This window comes from Falco peregrinus, chromosome 6, assembly GCF_023634155.1.
Source record: "Falco peregrinus isolate bFalPer1 chromosome 6, bFalPer1.pri, whole genome shotgun sequence".
NCBI lineage: Eukaryota > Metazoa > Chordata > Aves > Falconiformes > Falconidae > Falco > Falco peregrinus.
The window spans coordinates 35790352-35808859 of record NC_073726.1 but is presented as its reverse complement, the minus strand read 5'-3'; the positions used below and the strand labels follow the sequence as shown (position 1 = coordinate 35808859).

General features: G+C 40.7%; 1 protein-coding gene across 1 annotated transcript; it reads right to left on the bottom strand.

Annotated features, from left to right (window-relative positions):
* Window positions 1–1632: 1632 nt before the first annotated feature.
* On the bottom strand, window positions 1633–17486 carry TSPAN8 (tetraspanin 8). Its single transcript, XM_005242050.3, has 8 exons — window positions 17072–17486; window positions 12232–12294; window positions 9415–9543; window positions 8699–8773; window positions 8506–8613; window positions 6680–6826; window positions 4513–4596; window positions 1633–1924 (listed from the first exon to the last, which is right to left on the bottom strand). Exons 1-8 carry the CDS (start codon window positions 17129–17131, stop codon window positions 1871–1873), a joined length of 720 nt encoding a protein of 239 aa, XP_005242107.1. The 5' UTR covers window positions 17132–17486; the 3' UTR covers window positions 1633–1870.
* Window positions 17487–18508: the final 1022 nt, after the last annotated feature.

Genomic DNA, 18508 nt, shown 5'->3' with positions numbered 1-18508 from the left:
CAAAGTCTGAATTCTTCTGGCACAGTTTCTGAGGCTCAGCAGAGGGAAGAGCAAGTGCCAGAACTGTCTGTAGCTCGATGGCTTTCCTGGGAGACACACGAATTTCTGAAAGCAGCTCTCACTGCTTGGCTCGATGGTCTGAGAGAAAGGGTCTGAGGGAAAGGGTGTGGGGACAGGGCAGAAACTTTTCCTCTGGGTGTGTTTTAAATGAAAGTTGTTGCTGCAGATGAATTTCACCTCTAACCAACCCCGTCAGTGTAACGCACGGGCAAAGGCCTCTGCTCAGGAAAAGCTTGTAATGTATTTATAAGCCACAGTCACATGGCTATGTCAAGATGGGAGCAGCCTGGGTGTGCTTTGAAACAGTCGTGGGCACTTGAGGGATTTTAAGATAGAAGAGCATGGTATGTGGTTTTCTTTTCAGAGCAGCTGTCTGAAGGTGTTTAAAGTTGCTCCTAGAGATGAAGATGGGTGCCCAGCAGGACTAGTGAAAACAGCTAGCCCCCAACACACAGCAATGAGGCTGTCGGCGGGCTGTGGAGAACCTCAGCACATCCCTATGGGCATCGTTAGACATCTAAATACCTTTTAAAAAATGTGCCTCCTGAAGCTATCTACTTTCTGACAGGGAGCCACTTGGGCCATCAGCTCCCTGGGGGCCATGACCACATGAGCTCCCCTGCGGTGGCAGGGCCAGGCCTGGCAGCTGGGGACCCTCGCACCGCCCCAGCCATGGGCAGGGCAGCCACGGGGGCACTGGGGCAGACCCAGCCCCTGGCATCGGGCACCTCCCGGGGGATGGGCTGAGGCCAGCCCATGGGTGGGCCCAGCTTTGTGGGACTCCATGGCCGAGCAGGGCAGGGCTGTGGGGACCTGGAGACTGGCCCTGCTGCGGTATCACTGGGGCAGGGGCTGACAGCCCCAGGGGGCTGACGTGGGGTCCCAGGCTGTAGGCAGGGTGGGGAGAGCCCCAGGGACCTGGGTTGGGACAGGTCAGGGACAGGCAGGGCTGTCAGTGCCTCAGGACTCCAAAACTTGCAAGCGCTGGTCAATCCAAAGGCAGATATGCTTTGTATTGCTGCTGCTGAGTTACCATCCGTGCCCTCTGTCGTCCAGCCGCTGCTGGCAAGCCCGCTGCTCATCCTACTCCGGGTGAAGTCTCACCCACATGACTTCTGTGTGCGGCTTGCCTCCACATGGGCTTGGATTTCACACCGATGCTTATTTGCAAAACATGTGCCACTAAATACAACTCTCGCATGCAATCTAAGCATCATTTGGGCCTGAGAGTGACCCTCTCAGCTGCTAGGATATTCATTTAAATGTCCCTGAAGGGAGATGCGGCTTTCCTATTTGGATGAGAGTTAGTCCCCATGCTTCTCACAAGTAACAAAGCCCTGACCATATATACCATATTAAGTGTCAAATTGACCTGTGACACTCGTAATGAAAATACCCTGCCCTGCAAGCAAAGCTGCCCGGCGGCATGTGCTTCTCCAGACCAGTCAGCCACTGCAAGATCATTTACAGCTGTTGATGGTGACTTTGCTATGGGTGGCGTTAACACCCATGGTGAACTTGGGATCTCAACATGACTTAAATGCTGTCTTCAGATGAAATAAACTCCTCAGAAACACTAAGAAAGATGTTTATTGCAAATAAAAATTCATATTCACATAATTAAACCTTACAAAGTATAAGGAGGTCCTTTTGTAAATTATGAAGCGTCCATGTGCACAAGAGCTGCCGTTTTCATCAGAACAGCTGCATAGGACATGCATATATTTATCTGAATATGCCAAGCCAAATACCCTTCTATCTACAAAGGTTTTGATTTGGCTGGTGACATCGTTCTGACACTTCCATAGTTTCATTTTCTCTGGATCTGGCAGTACAGGCTCATAGAAAACCCCAAACCAAGAATCTGTAAAACAAAGACATTTCTGGTATTACTTGGCAGTCCTGGAAATCCCAAGATACAACTGATACACAGTGGGAACATTTTGTTTGCAAATGTCTTGGATTTACATGCAGGCTAAATCTGCTTACAGAAGATTTTTTCCATTGTAATTCTTAAAGAACATGACTCTAGATTATAGCCATTTTAATGAAATCAGTATGTACCACAGGTAAGACTGCAGACATGATGGAAAACTTCAATTTGTTTAGAAGATGGATTGCCTCTGTGGACAGGGAACCCTATAACTCTGGAGGTTTAAAATGCAATTGTTAGCTGAAATGGAGCAGCAAACACTGAGAAGTTCAAGAAATTCAGACAAATATTCAATATTTTATTTTCTAAAAAATTTGGAGGAACTTTCTGATTTCATTGTGTATTCTAAGGGTTGTTTCTCTTTGAAATCTCCCTTCTTTTCCGCTGTCATTCTTATGTGTAAATATGTGTAAAGGCATACATGTGTATATGTATGCAGGCACACATCTATACACATACCCCACCATACTGTTTAGCAAATGATCATGCAACAAATCTTATGTAATGTAACAAATCAGTAATAGATTTGGGATAGAAACACTGAGTCCTCTAAAGAAGCTGTTGCTTGAAATATAAAATTCAGTAGGGTCACCTTCTGTAATGAGAATTACTGGGTGAAATTCCACAGCCTGTGAGAGACAGCTGGCAAGATCAGAAGATCAGAAAGCTTCCTTCTGGATTTAAAATTCACCAGTCTCTGAAGGTGTTTCACAAAAGTGGAAACTGTCCAGTTGATGCTTAGGAAGCCATGAACACCAGCATGATTCATTTATTTAAGGAAGAGACAATGGAGAGCATACAGGACACAGGGCTACAGCTAAGACAAGGGGATGGACTCACAGCTGGAATAAGCCAACAGGGCTTCCCTGACATACCAGGCCCACCTTTTCACTTGTGCCCAAGTGAAACTGGGCCCTTCTTCTCAGTATACTTTCCCATAATACAGCAAGGTGAAACCATTAACAGCCCACAAGTGGCATAGGGGAGCAGGCACATGGGGGAATGCTGTGGAAGACCATTTTTCTTTGTCCACTTCATTTAATCCGAGGTTTTCCAGAGCAGAGATGGTTGAGCACTTTGCTTTTGATATGCAATTATTTGATTTTAGTATCTTTGGAAAGGCTAAATATTTATCAAGTGTAAATTGCCAGCTGACAATTTGTACCAGCTGAGGCTCATACTGTGTATTCATGTTGTTTTCTAATCCTTTTATGACTGGGAGAGGTAACCACCACAGAAAATGCCAGCTGGAGAACAGGGAAGAATGGTGGCTAATGAACTAAAGGCCACAATTCGTGTAACTGCAGTAACTAGAGCAAAGTGACTTATAACTTACCTTCAGGATACAGATGCAATTCTACATTTCTATTACATTTTTAGAGGCCTTTTAATATTGGTGTATTTCACCTATTTCCCCACCAATGTCTACATATAGGTGAGAGACCTGAACCCCCACATACAGCACCTTAAATAAGAAGAAGGCTGTGCCAAGTAAGAAGTTAATGGCCTGTCCTCTCCCAGTGCTGCAGCTGCCTAACTCTTCCCCACTTACTACTATTTTCCTGGAAATGTATTTTTGAGTTAGGTCTCTTGCCCACTCTTCTACCACGAGGAGCAATCCTCTGCCAATGATGTTAAGAAGTTTTTACTTGGAATAACAGACTGAACTTTGCACAGCAATCTTCGTCATTTCTGCTTTTCCCTCAAACATCCATTGGCGGGGGGTGGGGGAGGAGGGAAACCACAGAGGAATAGTGAAAAGAAAGAAAATGACCAAAGAAATCAGCATGATGAAATCCCCTGTTTCTTTGTCATTTTCTCCTAAATGAAGCCTATCATTTGTCAACTAGTTGACTAGATAACCTCACTGGTTTTCCTCCTCACTTGAGAGAAAATTTTGTGTGTTATTCTTCAGTGTATGATGAAGCAATTAAAGAGCTCACATGCTCTGTTTTTTCTACACACAGAAAAATATGGAGCATCACAAGTGTGCACTCAGGTACATTCATGCACCATCTTGATGGATAAATTATGCCACAGAATAATAATTTTGTACCATAATTATTTGTATATAATTTGTACCATAAGAATATGCAGTTTAGGGGTGAAGTTTTCTTATGAGATGACTTTTTCCCCAAGCAGAGAAGGAAAAGAGGAGGAAAAGACCAGCTATTCTGCCTTGTGTCTGCCTGGGGCTGGGTATCCACACACCCCTCTGTCCACAGGGCTTGCTGTGAAGGCACAGCCTGGCTCCAGGACAGTCAAATCTTTGCAGAAAAAGTCCCATGTGATATACTTATACAGGCAGCAGGGTGGTCTGATCCCACCTGAAGATTGCAGCTTTGCCAGCTGTATACCATTTATATGAAATAACAGTAAAATTATAACTGAGGTGAGAGGTGGTTTTCCCCTGTCTATTAATTGAGCATGCCAGGTGTTTTAATCCTATTCCCAGTGTATTTCTAAGTAGAACATATTGCTTGTCAGCTACTAAATATTTTAATGTTGTATACTGGTACCTCAATAACAGCCAGTCCAAAGGCAATCCCCGTAATTATGAGCAGATGGTCTTCAAGGAATTCAATAATCACATCTCCACAAGGCTGAAAAATAAGACAAAATGATTAATTATAGGTAAGCAATATTATCCTAAGGTTATTAGGAATGCATCTTCTAAAATAATTCCTCTCATGCTCTCTCTCTCTCTCTCTGTTAAAGAAAGGCTATTTGAATTTACCCTGGCTTGTTGCTAACAAACACAAAGAACACAGCTACGTGTACCTTGTGCTCTGAGAAAGATATCTAGTCTTTGCCTTCCCAAATACGAAGACAAATTTAGTAGCCAACGACAAAAGAGTACAATTCCAAATGAAGACATACAGTTGTAAGGCCTAACATTTGCATGATTTTCAGCTGACAAGGAAAGAAGCATTTATTCTTACTTTCACTTGATAACCATTCGCTGCTAGGAAAGAGCCAATGCATCAATGACCAGATCTGAATGAGAACTTCAGTTTTCCACTAATCTGATCTTTGGATTTGAAACTTCAAAGTTTATTATTAGAATTGGGCTCAACTAACAGTATTTGGATACACAACCCAGTTTAAAAATTATTTGTGACCAATGTTTGGTGGTCTTGGGCTGGGGCTGAGGAGGAGGAGAGTGATCATATCTGAAGTTCTATGCAGAGCTACTCTCATTTTTGCTAAACACATACATCTGTTCTTATAATGACTACATCTTCTCCAGGCATTGACGATACTCCTGCAAACTGTAGGGAAAGCCAAGTATGGCTTAAATCCATCAAAATTACAGTAGTGTTCCAACACTACAACTGCCTTCCCCCCAAATCTAGTTATACTCTTTCACCATATTTCCTCCCTCACAATAAACACATGGGTCTTCTCTTTCTAGTCCTTCTAAAAATCCTGTCATTTAAGGTGACTCAGAACTGCACTGAATTTCAAATCCTTTGTCCTGGATCACAAGAGTTGAATGTCTGTACTAATGTCTAACATCACCATGAAATCTGTGTGTTCATGTGAGCGACATCTTGCACCTGCAGTAATTTTGCTGATGGCTTCTCATTTGTCCTTTGAGGGTTTGCCTGAGGCCAAAAAGACATTAAAATGTGGCCAAAACAGACTCTTTGAATACATCTTTTTTCCAGATTGGGTTCTGGCATCCTCTACTTAACCAGAATGTTCCCTTGCTTTAAAATGGTATTTGCTTCTGTGGGACTACACAGGGGGGGAATTAGTGTTCAGACAGGACGTGGCTAAGGAGCTTTGTACTTAGAAAAGTATACGACCAGAATGGACATTTGCTAAAATCTGCTTTGTGCTAGGTGCAGATTGGCAAACTTTGTACTACTACCATTCTAAAAATGCAGTTATTGTCTGAAAGTTTTCCACTTTTTTTCATATTTTTCTTTGTATGCATGGAGTCCAAATTTCCACATAAGGAGACAGATAAATTTTGAAATTAGATCTCTGCTGCCCACCTACCAATTTTTGAGTATGCTTGCTTGTTGTCTGTCACCAGACATTTTTACCTTATTATTATATTAACTGCCACAAGCTTTTCAAAAAGCTGTAGTTGTAGGAAATTACACACTGAGTATGCTGCCATGAAGCCTACTACATGTAAGGTTTTCTTCCAGCAGATCCTGCAAAATGAGTGTGTGGTTTTTTATTAAAGGACTGTAAAACCCCAAAGGTCTTGCATTTAATGTGTTCATTTTTCAACATCCCTTAGCCGTTTGAAAGCCTCTGAATCAACATGTCTACCACCAGAATGAGCCTGGGTGGGAACACAACCTTCTGAGGGAGGAAGGAGAGTCAAAGGGTAGCTGACATGCTATTCTGACCCAAAAGCATACCCTGACCCCAAAGCCATAATAGTTTTCACCCATAGTAACCATGCTGACTGCTGAGGTTTTAAGGGGACTGCACTGCACAGCTGAAATAGAGACATCCCAGGGAGAGGAACCAGCAGTTTATTATTTCATGTACGCACAGGACTTGCATAACAGATGGCACAGGGGCAATTCTCACTAATAAAGAGAAGGCAAAACTTTACCTTTTTAGAAAGGTACAGAACTGCTGACTATGCCAGTCACCAAAGACAACCTTGGGTTAAAACCTCTTGTTGGAAAGAAGAGTGGAATATTGTATTTTTCTCACCTTTTTAAAAATGTATTTGCCTTTAAAGTAGGTGCAGAGGTCTGATTCTCTGTCCTCTGGTTCACATTCACAGATTTTATTGCCACCAAGAGCCTGAAAATTGTTTCCCCAGTCTGCAGGTCCATTCAGCAAACCGCAGCAATGGTTCTGCAAGAAAGGAGGAAATGGGAAGATGAGGAAAAAAGGTGGTGATTTGCAGTTCAAGGAGAGTAGGCAAAGGAGCGGAGAGTAACAACGAAGGAGAAATTTCCTTTTATCTTTTCCCATGTCCCAAATCAGTATGTCTCAAACGCCCTTTACATTTCCACACCATTTATAAAAATATAAGTGCACAAGTTTAAAAAAAGAGAGGAAAAAAGACAAGATTTTCAGCATACACTGCTGAGAAAACATTAACATACTATAAAGCTAGTAATTGTCAATGGAAGTAGAACATGGAGCAACACCAGGCATAGTATTTTTTGAGAATCAAGTCTTCTTTCTGCAGGTTATATTTGCAGAAGGTAAGTAACAGCTGAGTAACATCCACATCTCACATCCTGAAAAGCCAGGCTGAAAATGTAAAATTCAGGCACATAAAACTCTGAAATCTAGAAAAATAACCACTTTGAATGATGGTTAGCCCTTTAAATTAGAAATGGACTGAGGAGGCCAGGGCTCCATTTGGGGTTTGTGAAACCTAAACCAGGTGCAGTTTCACTTCATGTTCCACTTTATTCAAGCCACTAAACCTCAGAGGTGCAGACTTGGGCTTGAGGTTTTCCCCCTTTCAAAAACCAGCTGGAAATGTTCACATAATTTTGTATAAAAGCAAAAGCCGTGGGACATCATAAAACAATCCTGGTCTATTTAAAAATTAATACAGTAATTATGGGATTTTTCATTTTGCTCACCCTTCAATCATATCTCCAGGGGACTGTTCATTCTATCAGAATAAATAAACTGGCTCAGAAGCAGAGGACAAAGCTGGAGGTAGAATGGGGAAGTGGAAGTGGAAGTAATATAAGCCACCCAAATATTGTTTCTTGCTTCCTTTTCTTTCATAGCAGCAGCCTTTAAAAAAATAGGAATTGTTCAAGCCTACCCATTCAAAGCCATCACCTATTAGGGACTAAAGCAAAAAATAACAGCAAGAACTATGCCAGCGCAGAGATACAGGTACTAGTTGGAGGGGCAAGGGTCTGCACCATCAATGATATAGTGAGATTCAAGGGTATTCTCTATGTGATACCCAGGAGCAATCTGGCACTAAGTGTCCACCTTTTGGGGTCCTGCAGGTGGAGGAAGCCAGAATAAGTATAAGCACAGTGAAAACAAACTTCCCTTTCAACGTATTTTCTTCCTCCTTTTTACACGATAAAGTGTGGCATTTAAAGACTGCGTAGCAATAGGATATTCCAAATGAAATACGCTCCTGAAGTTTTCCTTATCCTTGATGTAATCTTGCCTTAAAAGTACTGGATAGCTCTTAGCTGGGGTGCAACGAAGGAACAATATCCCTTCACAATGGAAAGCTGTAACAAAGAAGCAGGCAGCCCTCCCATGAAACAGCTTAGCTGTCAGTCTCGCTTGCATGTTGTGTGTCTTTGCTCCATTGCTCTTATAAACACTATTGCACAAAGAAATCTGCACAGAAAGTCCATGCTGTATCAAGAGAGCAGAAGCCCCCTGTGTAGTGTTTTAACTTGCATTTAAGTCAGACTCTTCCCCATCCCCAGGGAATAAAATTCAAATATATGGTGGAGTAGCCATAAAATTAAGCACAGCCAAATGCTAGAGGTAGAACAGATAGCAACAACCCCTGCCCTCTGTTAGATTTTAATTACCATTCTCTCAAACTTCTGGAACTTCTCTTGAAACACTTTAGCTTCTCCTGTAGAGCTTTGCAATTCATTCACCTTCTCAAGGAGAGTCTTGTTAAGGGATGTTTCAATCTGCAAGTTCAAATATTTTATGAGTTTTCAGGGTAGAAACAAAACTCTGGGAAGACATCAATGACAATGCAGAATAATACCCTACCTGAGATCTATACACTGCTCCTAAAACACCTCCTGTGATCTGAAGGATCAGGATCAGAAGCAGTCCAATAAAAAACTAGAAAGAAAACAAAAGGGGGAGAAAACCATAGCACTTTTTGCCAAGATGAGACAATTTCTTCTAGTGAATGCTAAACTTTCATGTGCTTGAATAACCGTGTAGGTAGAATGAACTGAAGTTCCAGTCAGAGCTGCTCCTGTTAATTTTGTCTTTGACGATGAAAAAAGGGTGTGCTCAAGACAGAGTGTGTTCAGCTGGTGATCAAAACAAGGTGCACACCAGAGTAGTGGCATGATGGGCAGTGCATAGGCGAGAGGTGTTGGGCAGGAGTATAGGCAGTACGTACGTTCTAGGAAGACCAGCAAAGGGAGCAACTGGAAATTTACAAAATTAAATGGGATGGGTAGTGGGGGAGAACTGGTGAAGGGAACTTCAGTGATGCCTGGATGCCCAAAAAACTAGTGACATGCTTGAAGCCCTCTGGATCCTGTCATCTTGATGAGACCACCCATCAGTTTTTCTGCACTAGAATTCAGAAGCGGCTCAAGCACAAGGTAAGTAATGAGAACACATGATCATAATCAAGCGTTTGATTAATCGAAAAGGTCCCCATCTTCATTTGATACCACTTGCAAGGACTTTATCCATCAAACGTAACTGTGGCCTGTTAAAGGTAGCCAAATGTTTTTCTTTCCTACCAACAGCAGCATGCACCGGCTCTCCTTTATGGCACCGCAGCACCCCAGAAAACCAAGGACCGTAATGATGGAGCCCACAGCTATCAGCAGATCAACCCCTGCAAACAGGCTGGCGTCTATATCCAGCTCCTGAAAAGAGAGGGAAAAAAATCTTTCAGCTATAAGAAGCTCCTCCTAAAAACTTCTGTATTACTCAAAACAAGATAATTACTTTATAACTGATAAATATATTGATTATCAACCACGGAGAAATTCTGATCCATAAATAGGCAAGTCTCTAATGCTCCTTTCTTAAATGTTTTGTTGGGGAGCTCTGTAGAACTTGGATTTTCACAGTCTTTGGTTCTGCAGAAGATTAAAGTCAACTTTGCAGAGTAAATAAAGATTTCATCTTTAAAGTGGTTTTCATTTAGTTTTCAGTCGATGAATCTTTGCTTTTTACTGGAAGTAGCAAAATTGATTGTCTTGAAATCTCCCCTACATTAACCAAATGTTAAAGAAACAAAACCTCTGTTTGTCATTAGAAGGCCAGAAACATACTCTGTGGCAGTTCCTGAGAGAACACTTCTCAGAGTGATGCTGGATATACTAGAGAAATAGATGTATTTTCCAAAGCAGCTTTTTTTTTTCTTTTTTTTTTTTTTTTTTAGGCATGATCTCTAATAATACCCTCATAGATGCGGACTGTATTTTGATGTGTGGGACATTCAACAAAACAATTCATATACCTCAATATTATTAAATATCAAATTATTCAGTTCCCATAGGACTGCCTAAGGCCAAAGGCCAAAATAGGGAAAAATGTTCAAAGAATATTTTCCAGTGTGGCTGGTGCCAAGATTAGCAAAAATGTCTGGAAGTTGTCACATTTATCTTCTGATGGAAATTGCAAAGGTATATAGACAAGTATAATTTGAAGAATGTGTTGTTCTTTCCCCTTCCAAGCTGGACTGAACCTCCTGTTATTTATTCTTAGAAAGCTCTATTCATCTACAGCCAAATCCTTATGGTCTGTTCAATTATTACTCAAGCAAAACATACATTAGATTTGAATGGGAACTTTGCCTGTCTAGAGGCAAAAATGTGAGAAAAAACTTTCAGTTTTGGTCTCTACTCTTAATTCACAGGTTTTGGGGAGTACTAAGTGTCATGTAAGAAAACCAGTTTGGAACACACTGAAGTATGCTTTTCTGAATAGGAAATCTCCCCAAAAATAAGAAAGTATAATAGTGGTTATGGTTTTCCAAACTCCTTTGTACCATCTGAGCCATCATACTAGAGATGGTCAACCAGCAAGTATGGCAATTTTAGCTTCTTGTAAAATGTTGATTGAGGAGTGAAAGTTGTAATTCTTCCTCTTCCACAGCGGAGAACGGCAGAGCTCTCCACCATGACCTAATTTACCCTGTGACACAATGTCATCGTGAACTGAATTCTGTTGCATCCTTCCTCTGCCAGACATAGGGCATCTGGAACTGGCTAAGGGCAACAGTGTCATCAGCCAAATGGCAGGAAATATATAAAGCTATTCTCTTATCTCCACCATCATTTTATTTCCCAATGGGAGAATACTGACCTAAAAATTATTGTTCTTAACCAACGAACTGCGGTAAAGCAGCAGCAGAGTGATCTGAAGATTTGCAACTTAATCTATACTAAAGGCTTAATCTGAAAGCTGAAGAAAAATGTTTCCATGCCACACCTGGCCATTTTTTAATTTCCATGGCCAGAAAGCCTTTTTGGAAATAGAAATGTGCAAATTAAATTTTCACATTCATTTAGGTTTCTATGGCCCAAATTCACAAGAAATATACTGTTTAAACCTTGGAGTTTACTCTTCTTCCTGTTGGTACAGCAAAGCACCAATAGACAAAGATGGCACAGTGCCTTTCAGGGGAGCATCTATGAGCTGTGAAATCAGCTTCACTCAGTGGTGGTGGAAAACATGCTGCAAGTCAGAGGCCAGTGCCACTGGGAGCATGCTTGGCAAAAGGCCCACAGGGCCAAAGGGCCCTTGCACCAACAGGACCAGCCTCTGCTGCACGTCTGCAAGGTCAAGGGGCCCTTGAAATTGTATTTTCCCTAGCTTTGCAGGAAAGGAAAGTCATAAATTCTGAAGTTATCTAATAACCCAGATAAAATCCAGGAGCAGAACTTGGGGACTTTCCCCTTTTCTCCTCCAGGAGGGCTGTTAGGATATTTTAATCTGAAAAAAAAAAAAAGATTTTTGGGTCTTTCTGTATAAATTTGAGGGGAAAAGGATAAGGTGTTTTTAAGGAGCCACTCAAAATAGAAGAGAAAAATCCTTGTTCCCTTTCAAAGTTACTGGGGAAATAAGAATTGTGCTATTGAAGATACTGAGAAAGGTAAAAATATTCCCTAGAAATATATGGAAGTAACCCTAGTTATAGATATATAGATATATATGGCTATAGTATTCTAATAGGGAAATACATTAAAAAGTCTAAGTTGCATGGCTCCTCATTATTCTCTGTAACACTGAAATCAATAAAAAACCCATCATTATTTTTCATTAGAGGAGAGAGAGAGAGACATGTTTTCCAACAGAAATCTGTGTGCATCTGCAAGAACCTACATTAATAACACTAGAAGACATTTCTTGTAGTCACATGTCTGTGCTTACGTCAATCACTTTATCTGACTACCTGCACCATCTTGTTTAATATGCATTGATCTTTACCCACACAAACCACCTCAACAAAAACATAACAAATTTGGGGAAATGAGAATGAGAAATGAAAGTATATATAGTAGCTTCCACATTTTGCATGGTTCTCATATGAATGCTACATTTACCTGCTGAGCATCTTTGCTAACACGTATCCATACAGAAACTCCCAAAATAACCAAACCACACACCTGCAGGAGAAAATAAAGAGTATTTAGAAAGATTAGCAATTTTAGATGAATGTTCAGCATCCAAATCGTACCAGATGCTGGCCAAAATTCTGAAATCATTTGGCTGGCAAAGTGAAAGAAACATGAATTGCTGGAGAATAGAATATTGATTCATATCCAGGAAACTTCATAAAAGTAGTTAAATCTTCAGTTATGCACCAAATCCCTGATGTTTCTACCTCAGAGGACTCTGTATAACCTTGATGATTTATACATGTGGTTGGGATGCACACAGAAATTCTGTCAAATGAGAGAGGAATATAAATTGCTATTGTATGTATATAACATGGCTGTTAAGAACATTGTTTCCTGTATAATGGAAACACATGAGATTTGATAAGGGATGTTTGCATAAATATTGTTTCTAGAATTATTCAGACTTATTCTCTAAGTCTTATTATCAGGAAAAGTTCTAAATAAAGTCTACTGTTTCTATTGCAACAATATTTGGTGATCTCTACTCCTTAGAATATTCCTCCTATAAAATTACTATAGTTATTATTTCCATTACATTTTTACAGAAAACAACCATACTCGGTCATGTATGTGTGCAAGTTAGACTGGGACGACTTGCTTTAAGATGCTGAAGTCAGGGTAGATGAATCCCAGGTCCAAACATGTTCCCTAATCACTAGTTGTGCTCCTGTTTCATTGATCATCGAGGTATCATTCCACTATGCACCAGTCACTCTATTCCTAACCTTGTCTGTGATGATAATTACACAGATTTTCTCTTTATTAAGTGCTGGAGACAGGTAATTAAGAGGCTAGTCAGGTGTAAGGATTGTGCCTATTGAGATGACTGGTAGGAAAGAGACATCACTGGGGACCAGAGACTAGTCAGATTTGGAATTATCTTCTTGTATGTCATTAACACCCAAGTCATAAATGGCACTGAAATGTTGTTATAAGCTTCCCATGAAGATTAGGATTGTACCTAAACTTTTAAAATTAAAAGAGCTATTTTTAGAGGTTTTAGATAGTTTTTCTTAAAAAATACTTTCCCCGCAAAAGGTTTCATATAATATTTAGCATCAAAGACCATAACGACTTTAGCAGATTATTTAATATGGAACAGAGCCAGCACTCAGACATGAGTACCACACATTTTCCTGCTTTAAGTAAAGCTCCTATAAGTACATTTTAAACATGAAAAGGAAAGCTGTACAATCGATGACAGCTATATCATGTTATCAAATTTAACTAGAACTCTCCACTGAAACCTTCTGAATCCCGCTGAATCTGCCTAGAAACTGATGGTATCATATGACTCTATTTGGGTATTGTTCAGCAGCACTATGTGAGCCATGTGGCTACACACCAGACAACATGGGCTCACTAATGTGAAAATTTCCACTGAAGCAGCTATTGCTACAAATACAGAGTTTGGCTCACTGCCTTATTTGTTACATAGGACCTCCCATAAAAATACAGCATGGTAGTAGAGGTAAATATAGCTGAATGTACAGGAACTTATCAATCAGACGGGAATGCTACAGTATTTCCTCCATTCAAAAAAGAAACATCATTTATAAATTAAAATTTTTAGTAAGGTGTATATATTTTTATGATAAAAATAGAGTTGGTCTAGGCTGATAAGAAAAGAGCCATGTCATTAAAATCTTAATGTTTTGTTTCTGTTTATTTTCATAATATACGAAGTGTACAAGAACACATCAAGAAAAGTTTTCAAGTAACAAATCACAATGGTCCGTTCCTAAAGAGTCCAAGTTGAACATCTCAAGTTTCCTGGAATACTCCATGCTAATTATTAAATTTTCTTAAAGTTTTGACTAAAGAAACTTTAATTTCAGGAAGTTTCATTTTTAATGAGCCAGTATTTTCCAATGGAATAGAAAGAGCTGCTTTGAAAAGATCCTCACCCATTTTCCCAAAAGCAGATGGCTATTGTACTTTTGCCTCAATCCTTGACCAAGCATTAGTGACCTCATCACAGTCTCACAAGCTGACCAGGAACGAGACTGTTGTCCCTCAAATTCAATCGGTGCTTCTGTTCTTGAGCTCTTCAGTCTTGGTGTGATGAAGAAATACATCCTAGTTAAATTAATATCACCTCAGATGAGCCTGCTGTCACCCGCAGTATATCAAGACTACATTTCTCAGACACAGGAATACCAAACCTATGGGGAATTCCCTCCACTGGCACACACTTTCTAAGCAACCAGTTAACAGGTATCAGAAGGAGCTGTCTACAAAGTTGCTCCTGTTAAGGAAAACATTTGACTGAAATACTTCCTTGAGATACTTGAAATTAACAGTGCTAGGAAGGTCCTACAGGGAATGCAGTTGATGGCTCAGCATACCATCTATGCTTCTGTTGCTGCTTTCAGGGACTGAGATGTTCAGATGTCAGGTATGGGGAAGAGCCACTTCGGTTGTAGATGGGATTGCAACTCTGGTATCAACAACTGATGAAAGATCGCTCTGTGACTAATCAGGTCACCTCAAACTAGGATCAACACTAATATTTAGTGAAAAAAAAAGGTGGTAATTCTACAATTTTGCAAGATGTAGCAGAAGCTGACAAAATGAGGGCAGCAGGTGAGACTGGGTGTCCTGCAAACTCTGAAGAAGGGAAAGAGGAAAAATCTGACCTACATATCAGGTTTAATGCACAAAACTGACTTAAGGATTAATTCAAGGGCTATAAAAAGGTCCATATAAGCACCCAGCTCCAAAGTATAGGTCTTCAAAAGCCCACACTTAGCTTGCTTTCACCAAACTGGAAGAATGCAAAACTCTATGGACACACTATGGGTCTGTGGATTCCCAGGGGGCACAAATCACATAGTGAAGACAAAGCCTCTCTGCAGAGCTGGCTTAGACTATATACAACAGCTATGTTGTAAGAGCTGCTTAGAAAAAGGCATCAGAAGGCTGGAAAGCCCATTCCTGAGCCCCCTAAGAGGGGAAACTCCCAGAGAGACTGCAAAGGGCTTAAAATGAAAGGATGTCAGGTAAATATACAACCATTGCCCTTACCTAGTTAAGGTTAAAGTCACCTTCATTTCCCACTATCGGTTTAATTTTCTACTTGCCAGCTGCCGCGTGCACCAGGGAAAGCAGCTGTGGGATCGGTGGCTGAAAAGACATCACTGTTGCCTGTACTTTACTACAGCAATTTAATGATTTCCAGGAATTAGAGAGGAATGTGAATCAAAGAATTCAGCTTCGTTGTACTCCATCGGCCCATATTCCTGTTTGCACCACGTCTGTTCTTCCCTGTCTTGGTAGTGCTAAACCCTTTCCTTCAAAATAAGTAACTGTAGCTGCAATCCTGTCCCCCTCTATCCCATCCAGGCTGTCACATGCACAGCAAATGCTCTCAGCATTTTCTTCCCCAGAATAGAGTATGCCTTTTCCTACTGTTGGCATAAAGATATGTTTGGGAAGTTTGTTCCATGCCTGTTTGTTTCCTGAGCTTTCAAGACTCCCCCAGGATTGCATCCTGAGGTTTTTTTCCTAGGAAACCCATGGTGCCACTGGAGGCTTTGATATGGGGCATTATTCGCACGTTCGTTCCAGAAGCAGTTTGGAGCTTTTCTAATGCTAGTCTGAGATGTTTGCCTGTGTTTTAGCTTACAGTATATACAGATGAATGTGAACAGGAAAAACTTCCTGAGGGGCAGTAATTCCAAGCCAGAAACTTATGGACTCTTTTAAGCATCGTTGCACAAAAACTTCAACCCAGATGTCAAATATCTTCAGTCTGCCTTGATGGAGGTGGAGGAAGAAGAAGGGGAAGGCAGTCCAAACCATCACTGGCCTGTTAGGAATTTCTTTGTGAGGTTCACAAAGAAATTCAAAGAATTTTGCTAATTCTTCTCATTTTGGCTAGCCACAAATTTTCCAAGGCCACTGTCTGTGGTCCCTTTTGAATGGTGTCACCTTTTCACTTGAAAAAAATCCCTTGAGGCAAAGCCCATAATGCGGCTAGCAGTTCCGCGTCTGGTTTCAGTGAACCTCTGGTGAACCTGACACATTTCTGTCAGGAAAGCTGACAATGGGTTTGAACCATGAGAGAAATGTTCTTTAACTCAAACCTTTCCAGACCTTCCAGGACCTGAAATTCTTACAAACCAGCTAAGATGTGATAAATAGACAAATATGGTTCAAACAACACCTAGAAACCTGCCTGCTGCCCTGTGCTGTATCTGCCTTGACACAGCTATGGGCAGTGCTGTCAGCCCATACCATTTTACAAATGTTTACTGTCCACCATCAGAAACTAATTATGACACTGAACATAAAGCAAAGAACCACAAAGAAGGATATGAAAACCATTTATCAATTAGGAGGTTAAAAATGCAAGTGAGTTTTCCGTATCTTCTGTTGCAACTACATTTTCAGGACTATGTCATTTGGATGCAAGCAGCACACAATAAAAGCAAGAGAACAATGCATTGTAAGTGAAGAATCTGTTATCTTCTGACTGAAATGAGTTATGTCCCTTGATATGAGTGGCACAATATGGGTAGGGAGACAGGCACATGGCTGGTCTACTTTTGAATGTGGGGAGGGAAAGCTATTTTGAAGGAAAAAGACAAAGGGAATGGCAAAAGTTAGGCGTATTCTCCCCTCATTGATTTAGAATCGTACTCTGGTTCCACTTATGTTCTATTTTCTTTACAGTTCCTTCAACAACAGCAGCTACAGCATTCAGATAATGTTGAACACATTTCATGCATCACTAATAACAATTTAAACACCAACTTACCCAAAATAGGAAGTTGAAGATGAACATGGAGTACTTCATGCAGCCACTTACACCCGCCATTTTCAACAAGCTGAGATAAAAGCAAGCACTGCAGAAGAAGCCTTTCTAAAAGTTTGACCTCGATGTAAAAGTTGTCCCTGTGTCTTCAGAAAACTTCTCAAACCATGCCAGATACAACGTGCTCTGCTACTGAAAGCAAAAATTGTGACCAAGGCATCGACAATTATTTAAATAGTTCCTATACCACAGGTAAATATTAACCAGAGCATTGGGGAAGCACTACCAGGTGTTATCACTGAGTCTCCAAACTGTTACTGCATCTCTGTACTTTCCTATGGTTCTGTTAGTCTTCTCCTACACCTCAAAAGTAAATAGATAATGCAGCAAAATCTGTCATTTGAAGAGAAAGGGGAAGTGAGCATAAAACCACTTCACAGACCTACTTTTAAGAGGTGGAAATGAATGCATTTCTTAATGCTTTTAAGTTACAGGGTTTACTTTTTTGTGTCCAACACGTTGATCGTGTTGACCCTCCTACTCCAGACATCCAACTGGCATTAAGGAATGGGTCTGTGTTATCCCAGCAGAGGAGGGGCAAGCAATCTGCTGCCATTTTCTCCCTCTCAGTGTCTACCTCAGATACTTTCTGTCTCCATCACCAAATCAGGACCCCAGGAATCTGAGCACTGTGGTGCACAAAATGTCCTACTGTGCAGATTTCCAAAAGTGTTGTGAACCCCAGCACAGCAATCACAGTGTTGGCTTCAGATGCAGGATATATCTCAGCAACAGGAGCTAGATTTGTCCCAGAAGAAAGGCAATAAACCTGTTTCATTAGTTTTGTTTTATGTCTTGTTTGTTTTCTTTTGTGCTCCTCAAACTAGGAATCCTGAGGGGAAAATAGAGGTATCATTGCTCTGTTTTTTCTATCAGCCCATTTTCTGGAGAAGCCTGGTATAGCAGTCTTTGGAGGGATGAGGGTCGGACAGGTTCCCCTGAGCTCGTCATAAAAAAAAAAAAACTTCATTTTGCAGGTGAGCATGAAGGATTTAAATGTGAGAGATTAAGGACATGCTGGACTGAACTGATTTATGAAGCCCCTGTGGCCCAAGGCTACTTTTCAGTCTTCACTGTCAGTTCCCATTCTTCAATTCTTCTGTCTGTATTTAAAAAAAAAAATAAAAAAAAAAAAAAAAGGGAAGTGCCAGTATAAGTGCTAGTATATAACACACCTGTAGATGGTGACAAAAAGATGTAACCTAGAGCCTGGCTCTTGTAGGATGCAGGGAAAAATTCTACATTACATTTGGAACAACTTCCTCTAGCTGCTCTCTAAAGAAGTTTTTGATGAAGGTGTAATGTTGCAATATCTTCATTCACTTTCACTAATTATATCTAAACAGACATCAACCAACCCCATTTTTATGATTGTCTCTA

Coding starts and splice junctions, on each gene's coding strand:
- TSPAN8 (XM_005242050.3), bottom strand. CDS start 17,131: ATGGCGGGTGTAAGTGGCTGCATGAAGTACTCCATGTTCATCTTCAAC. Junction 8,614..8,698: donor GAGCAGTGTATAGATCTCAG/GTAGGGTATTAT, acceptor TTGAACTTGCAG/ATTGAAACATCCCTTAACAA. Junction 6,827..8,505: donor TCCAGAAGTTTGAGAGAATG/GTAATTAAAATC, acceptor CCTTTCTTGCAG/AACCATTGCTGCGGTTTGCT.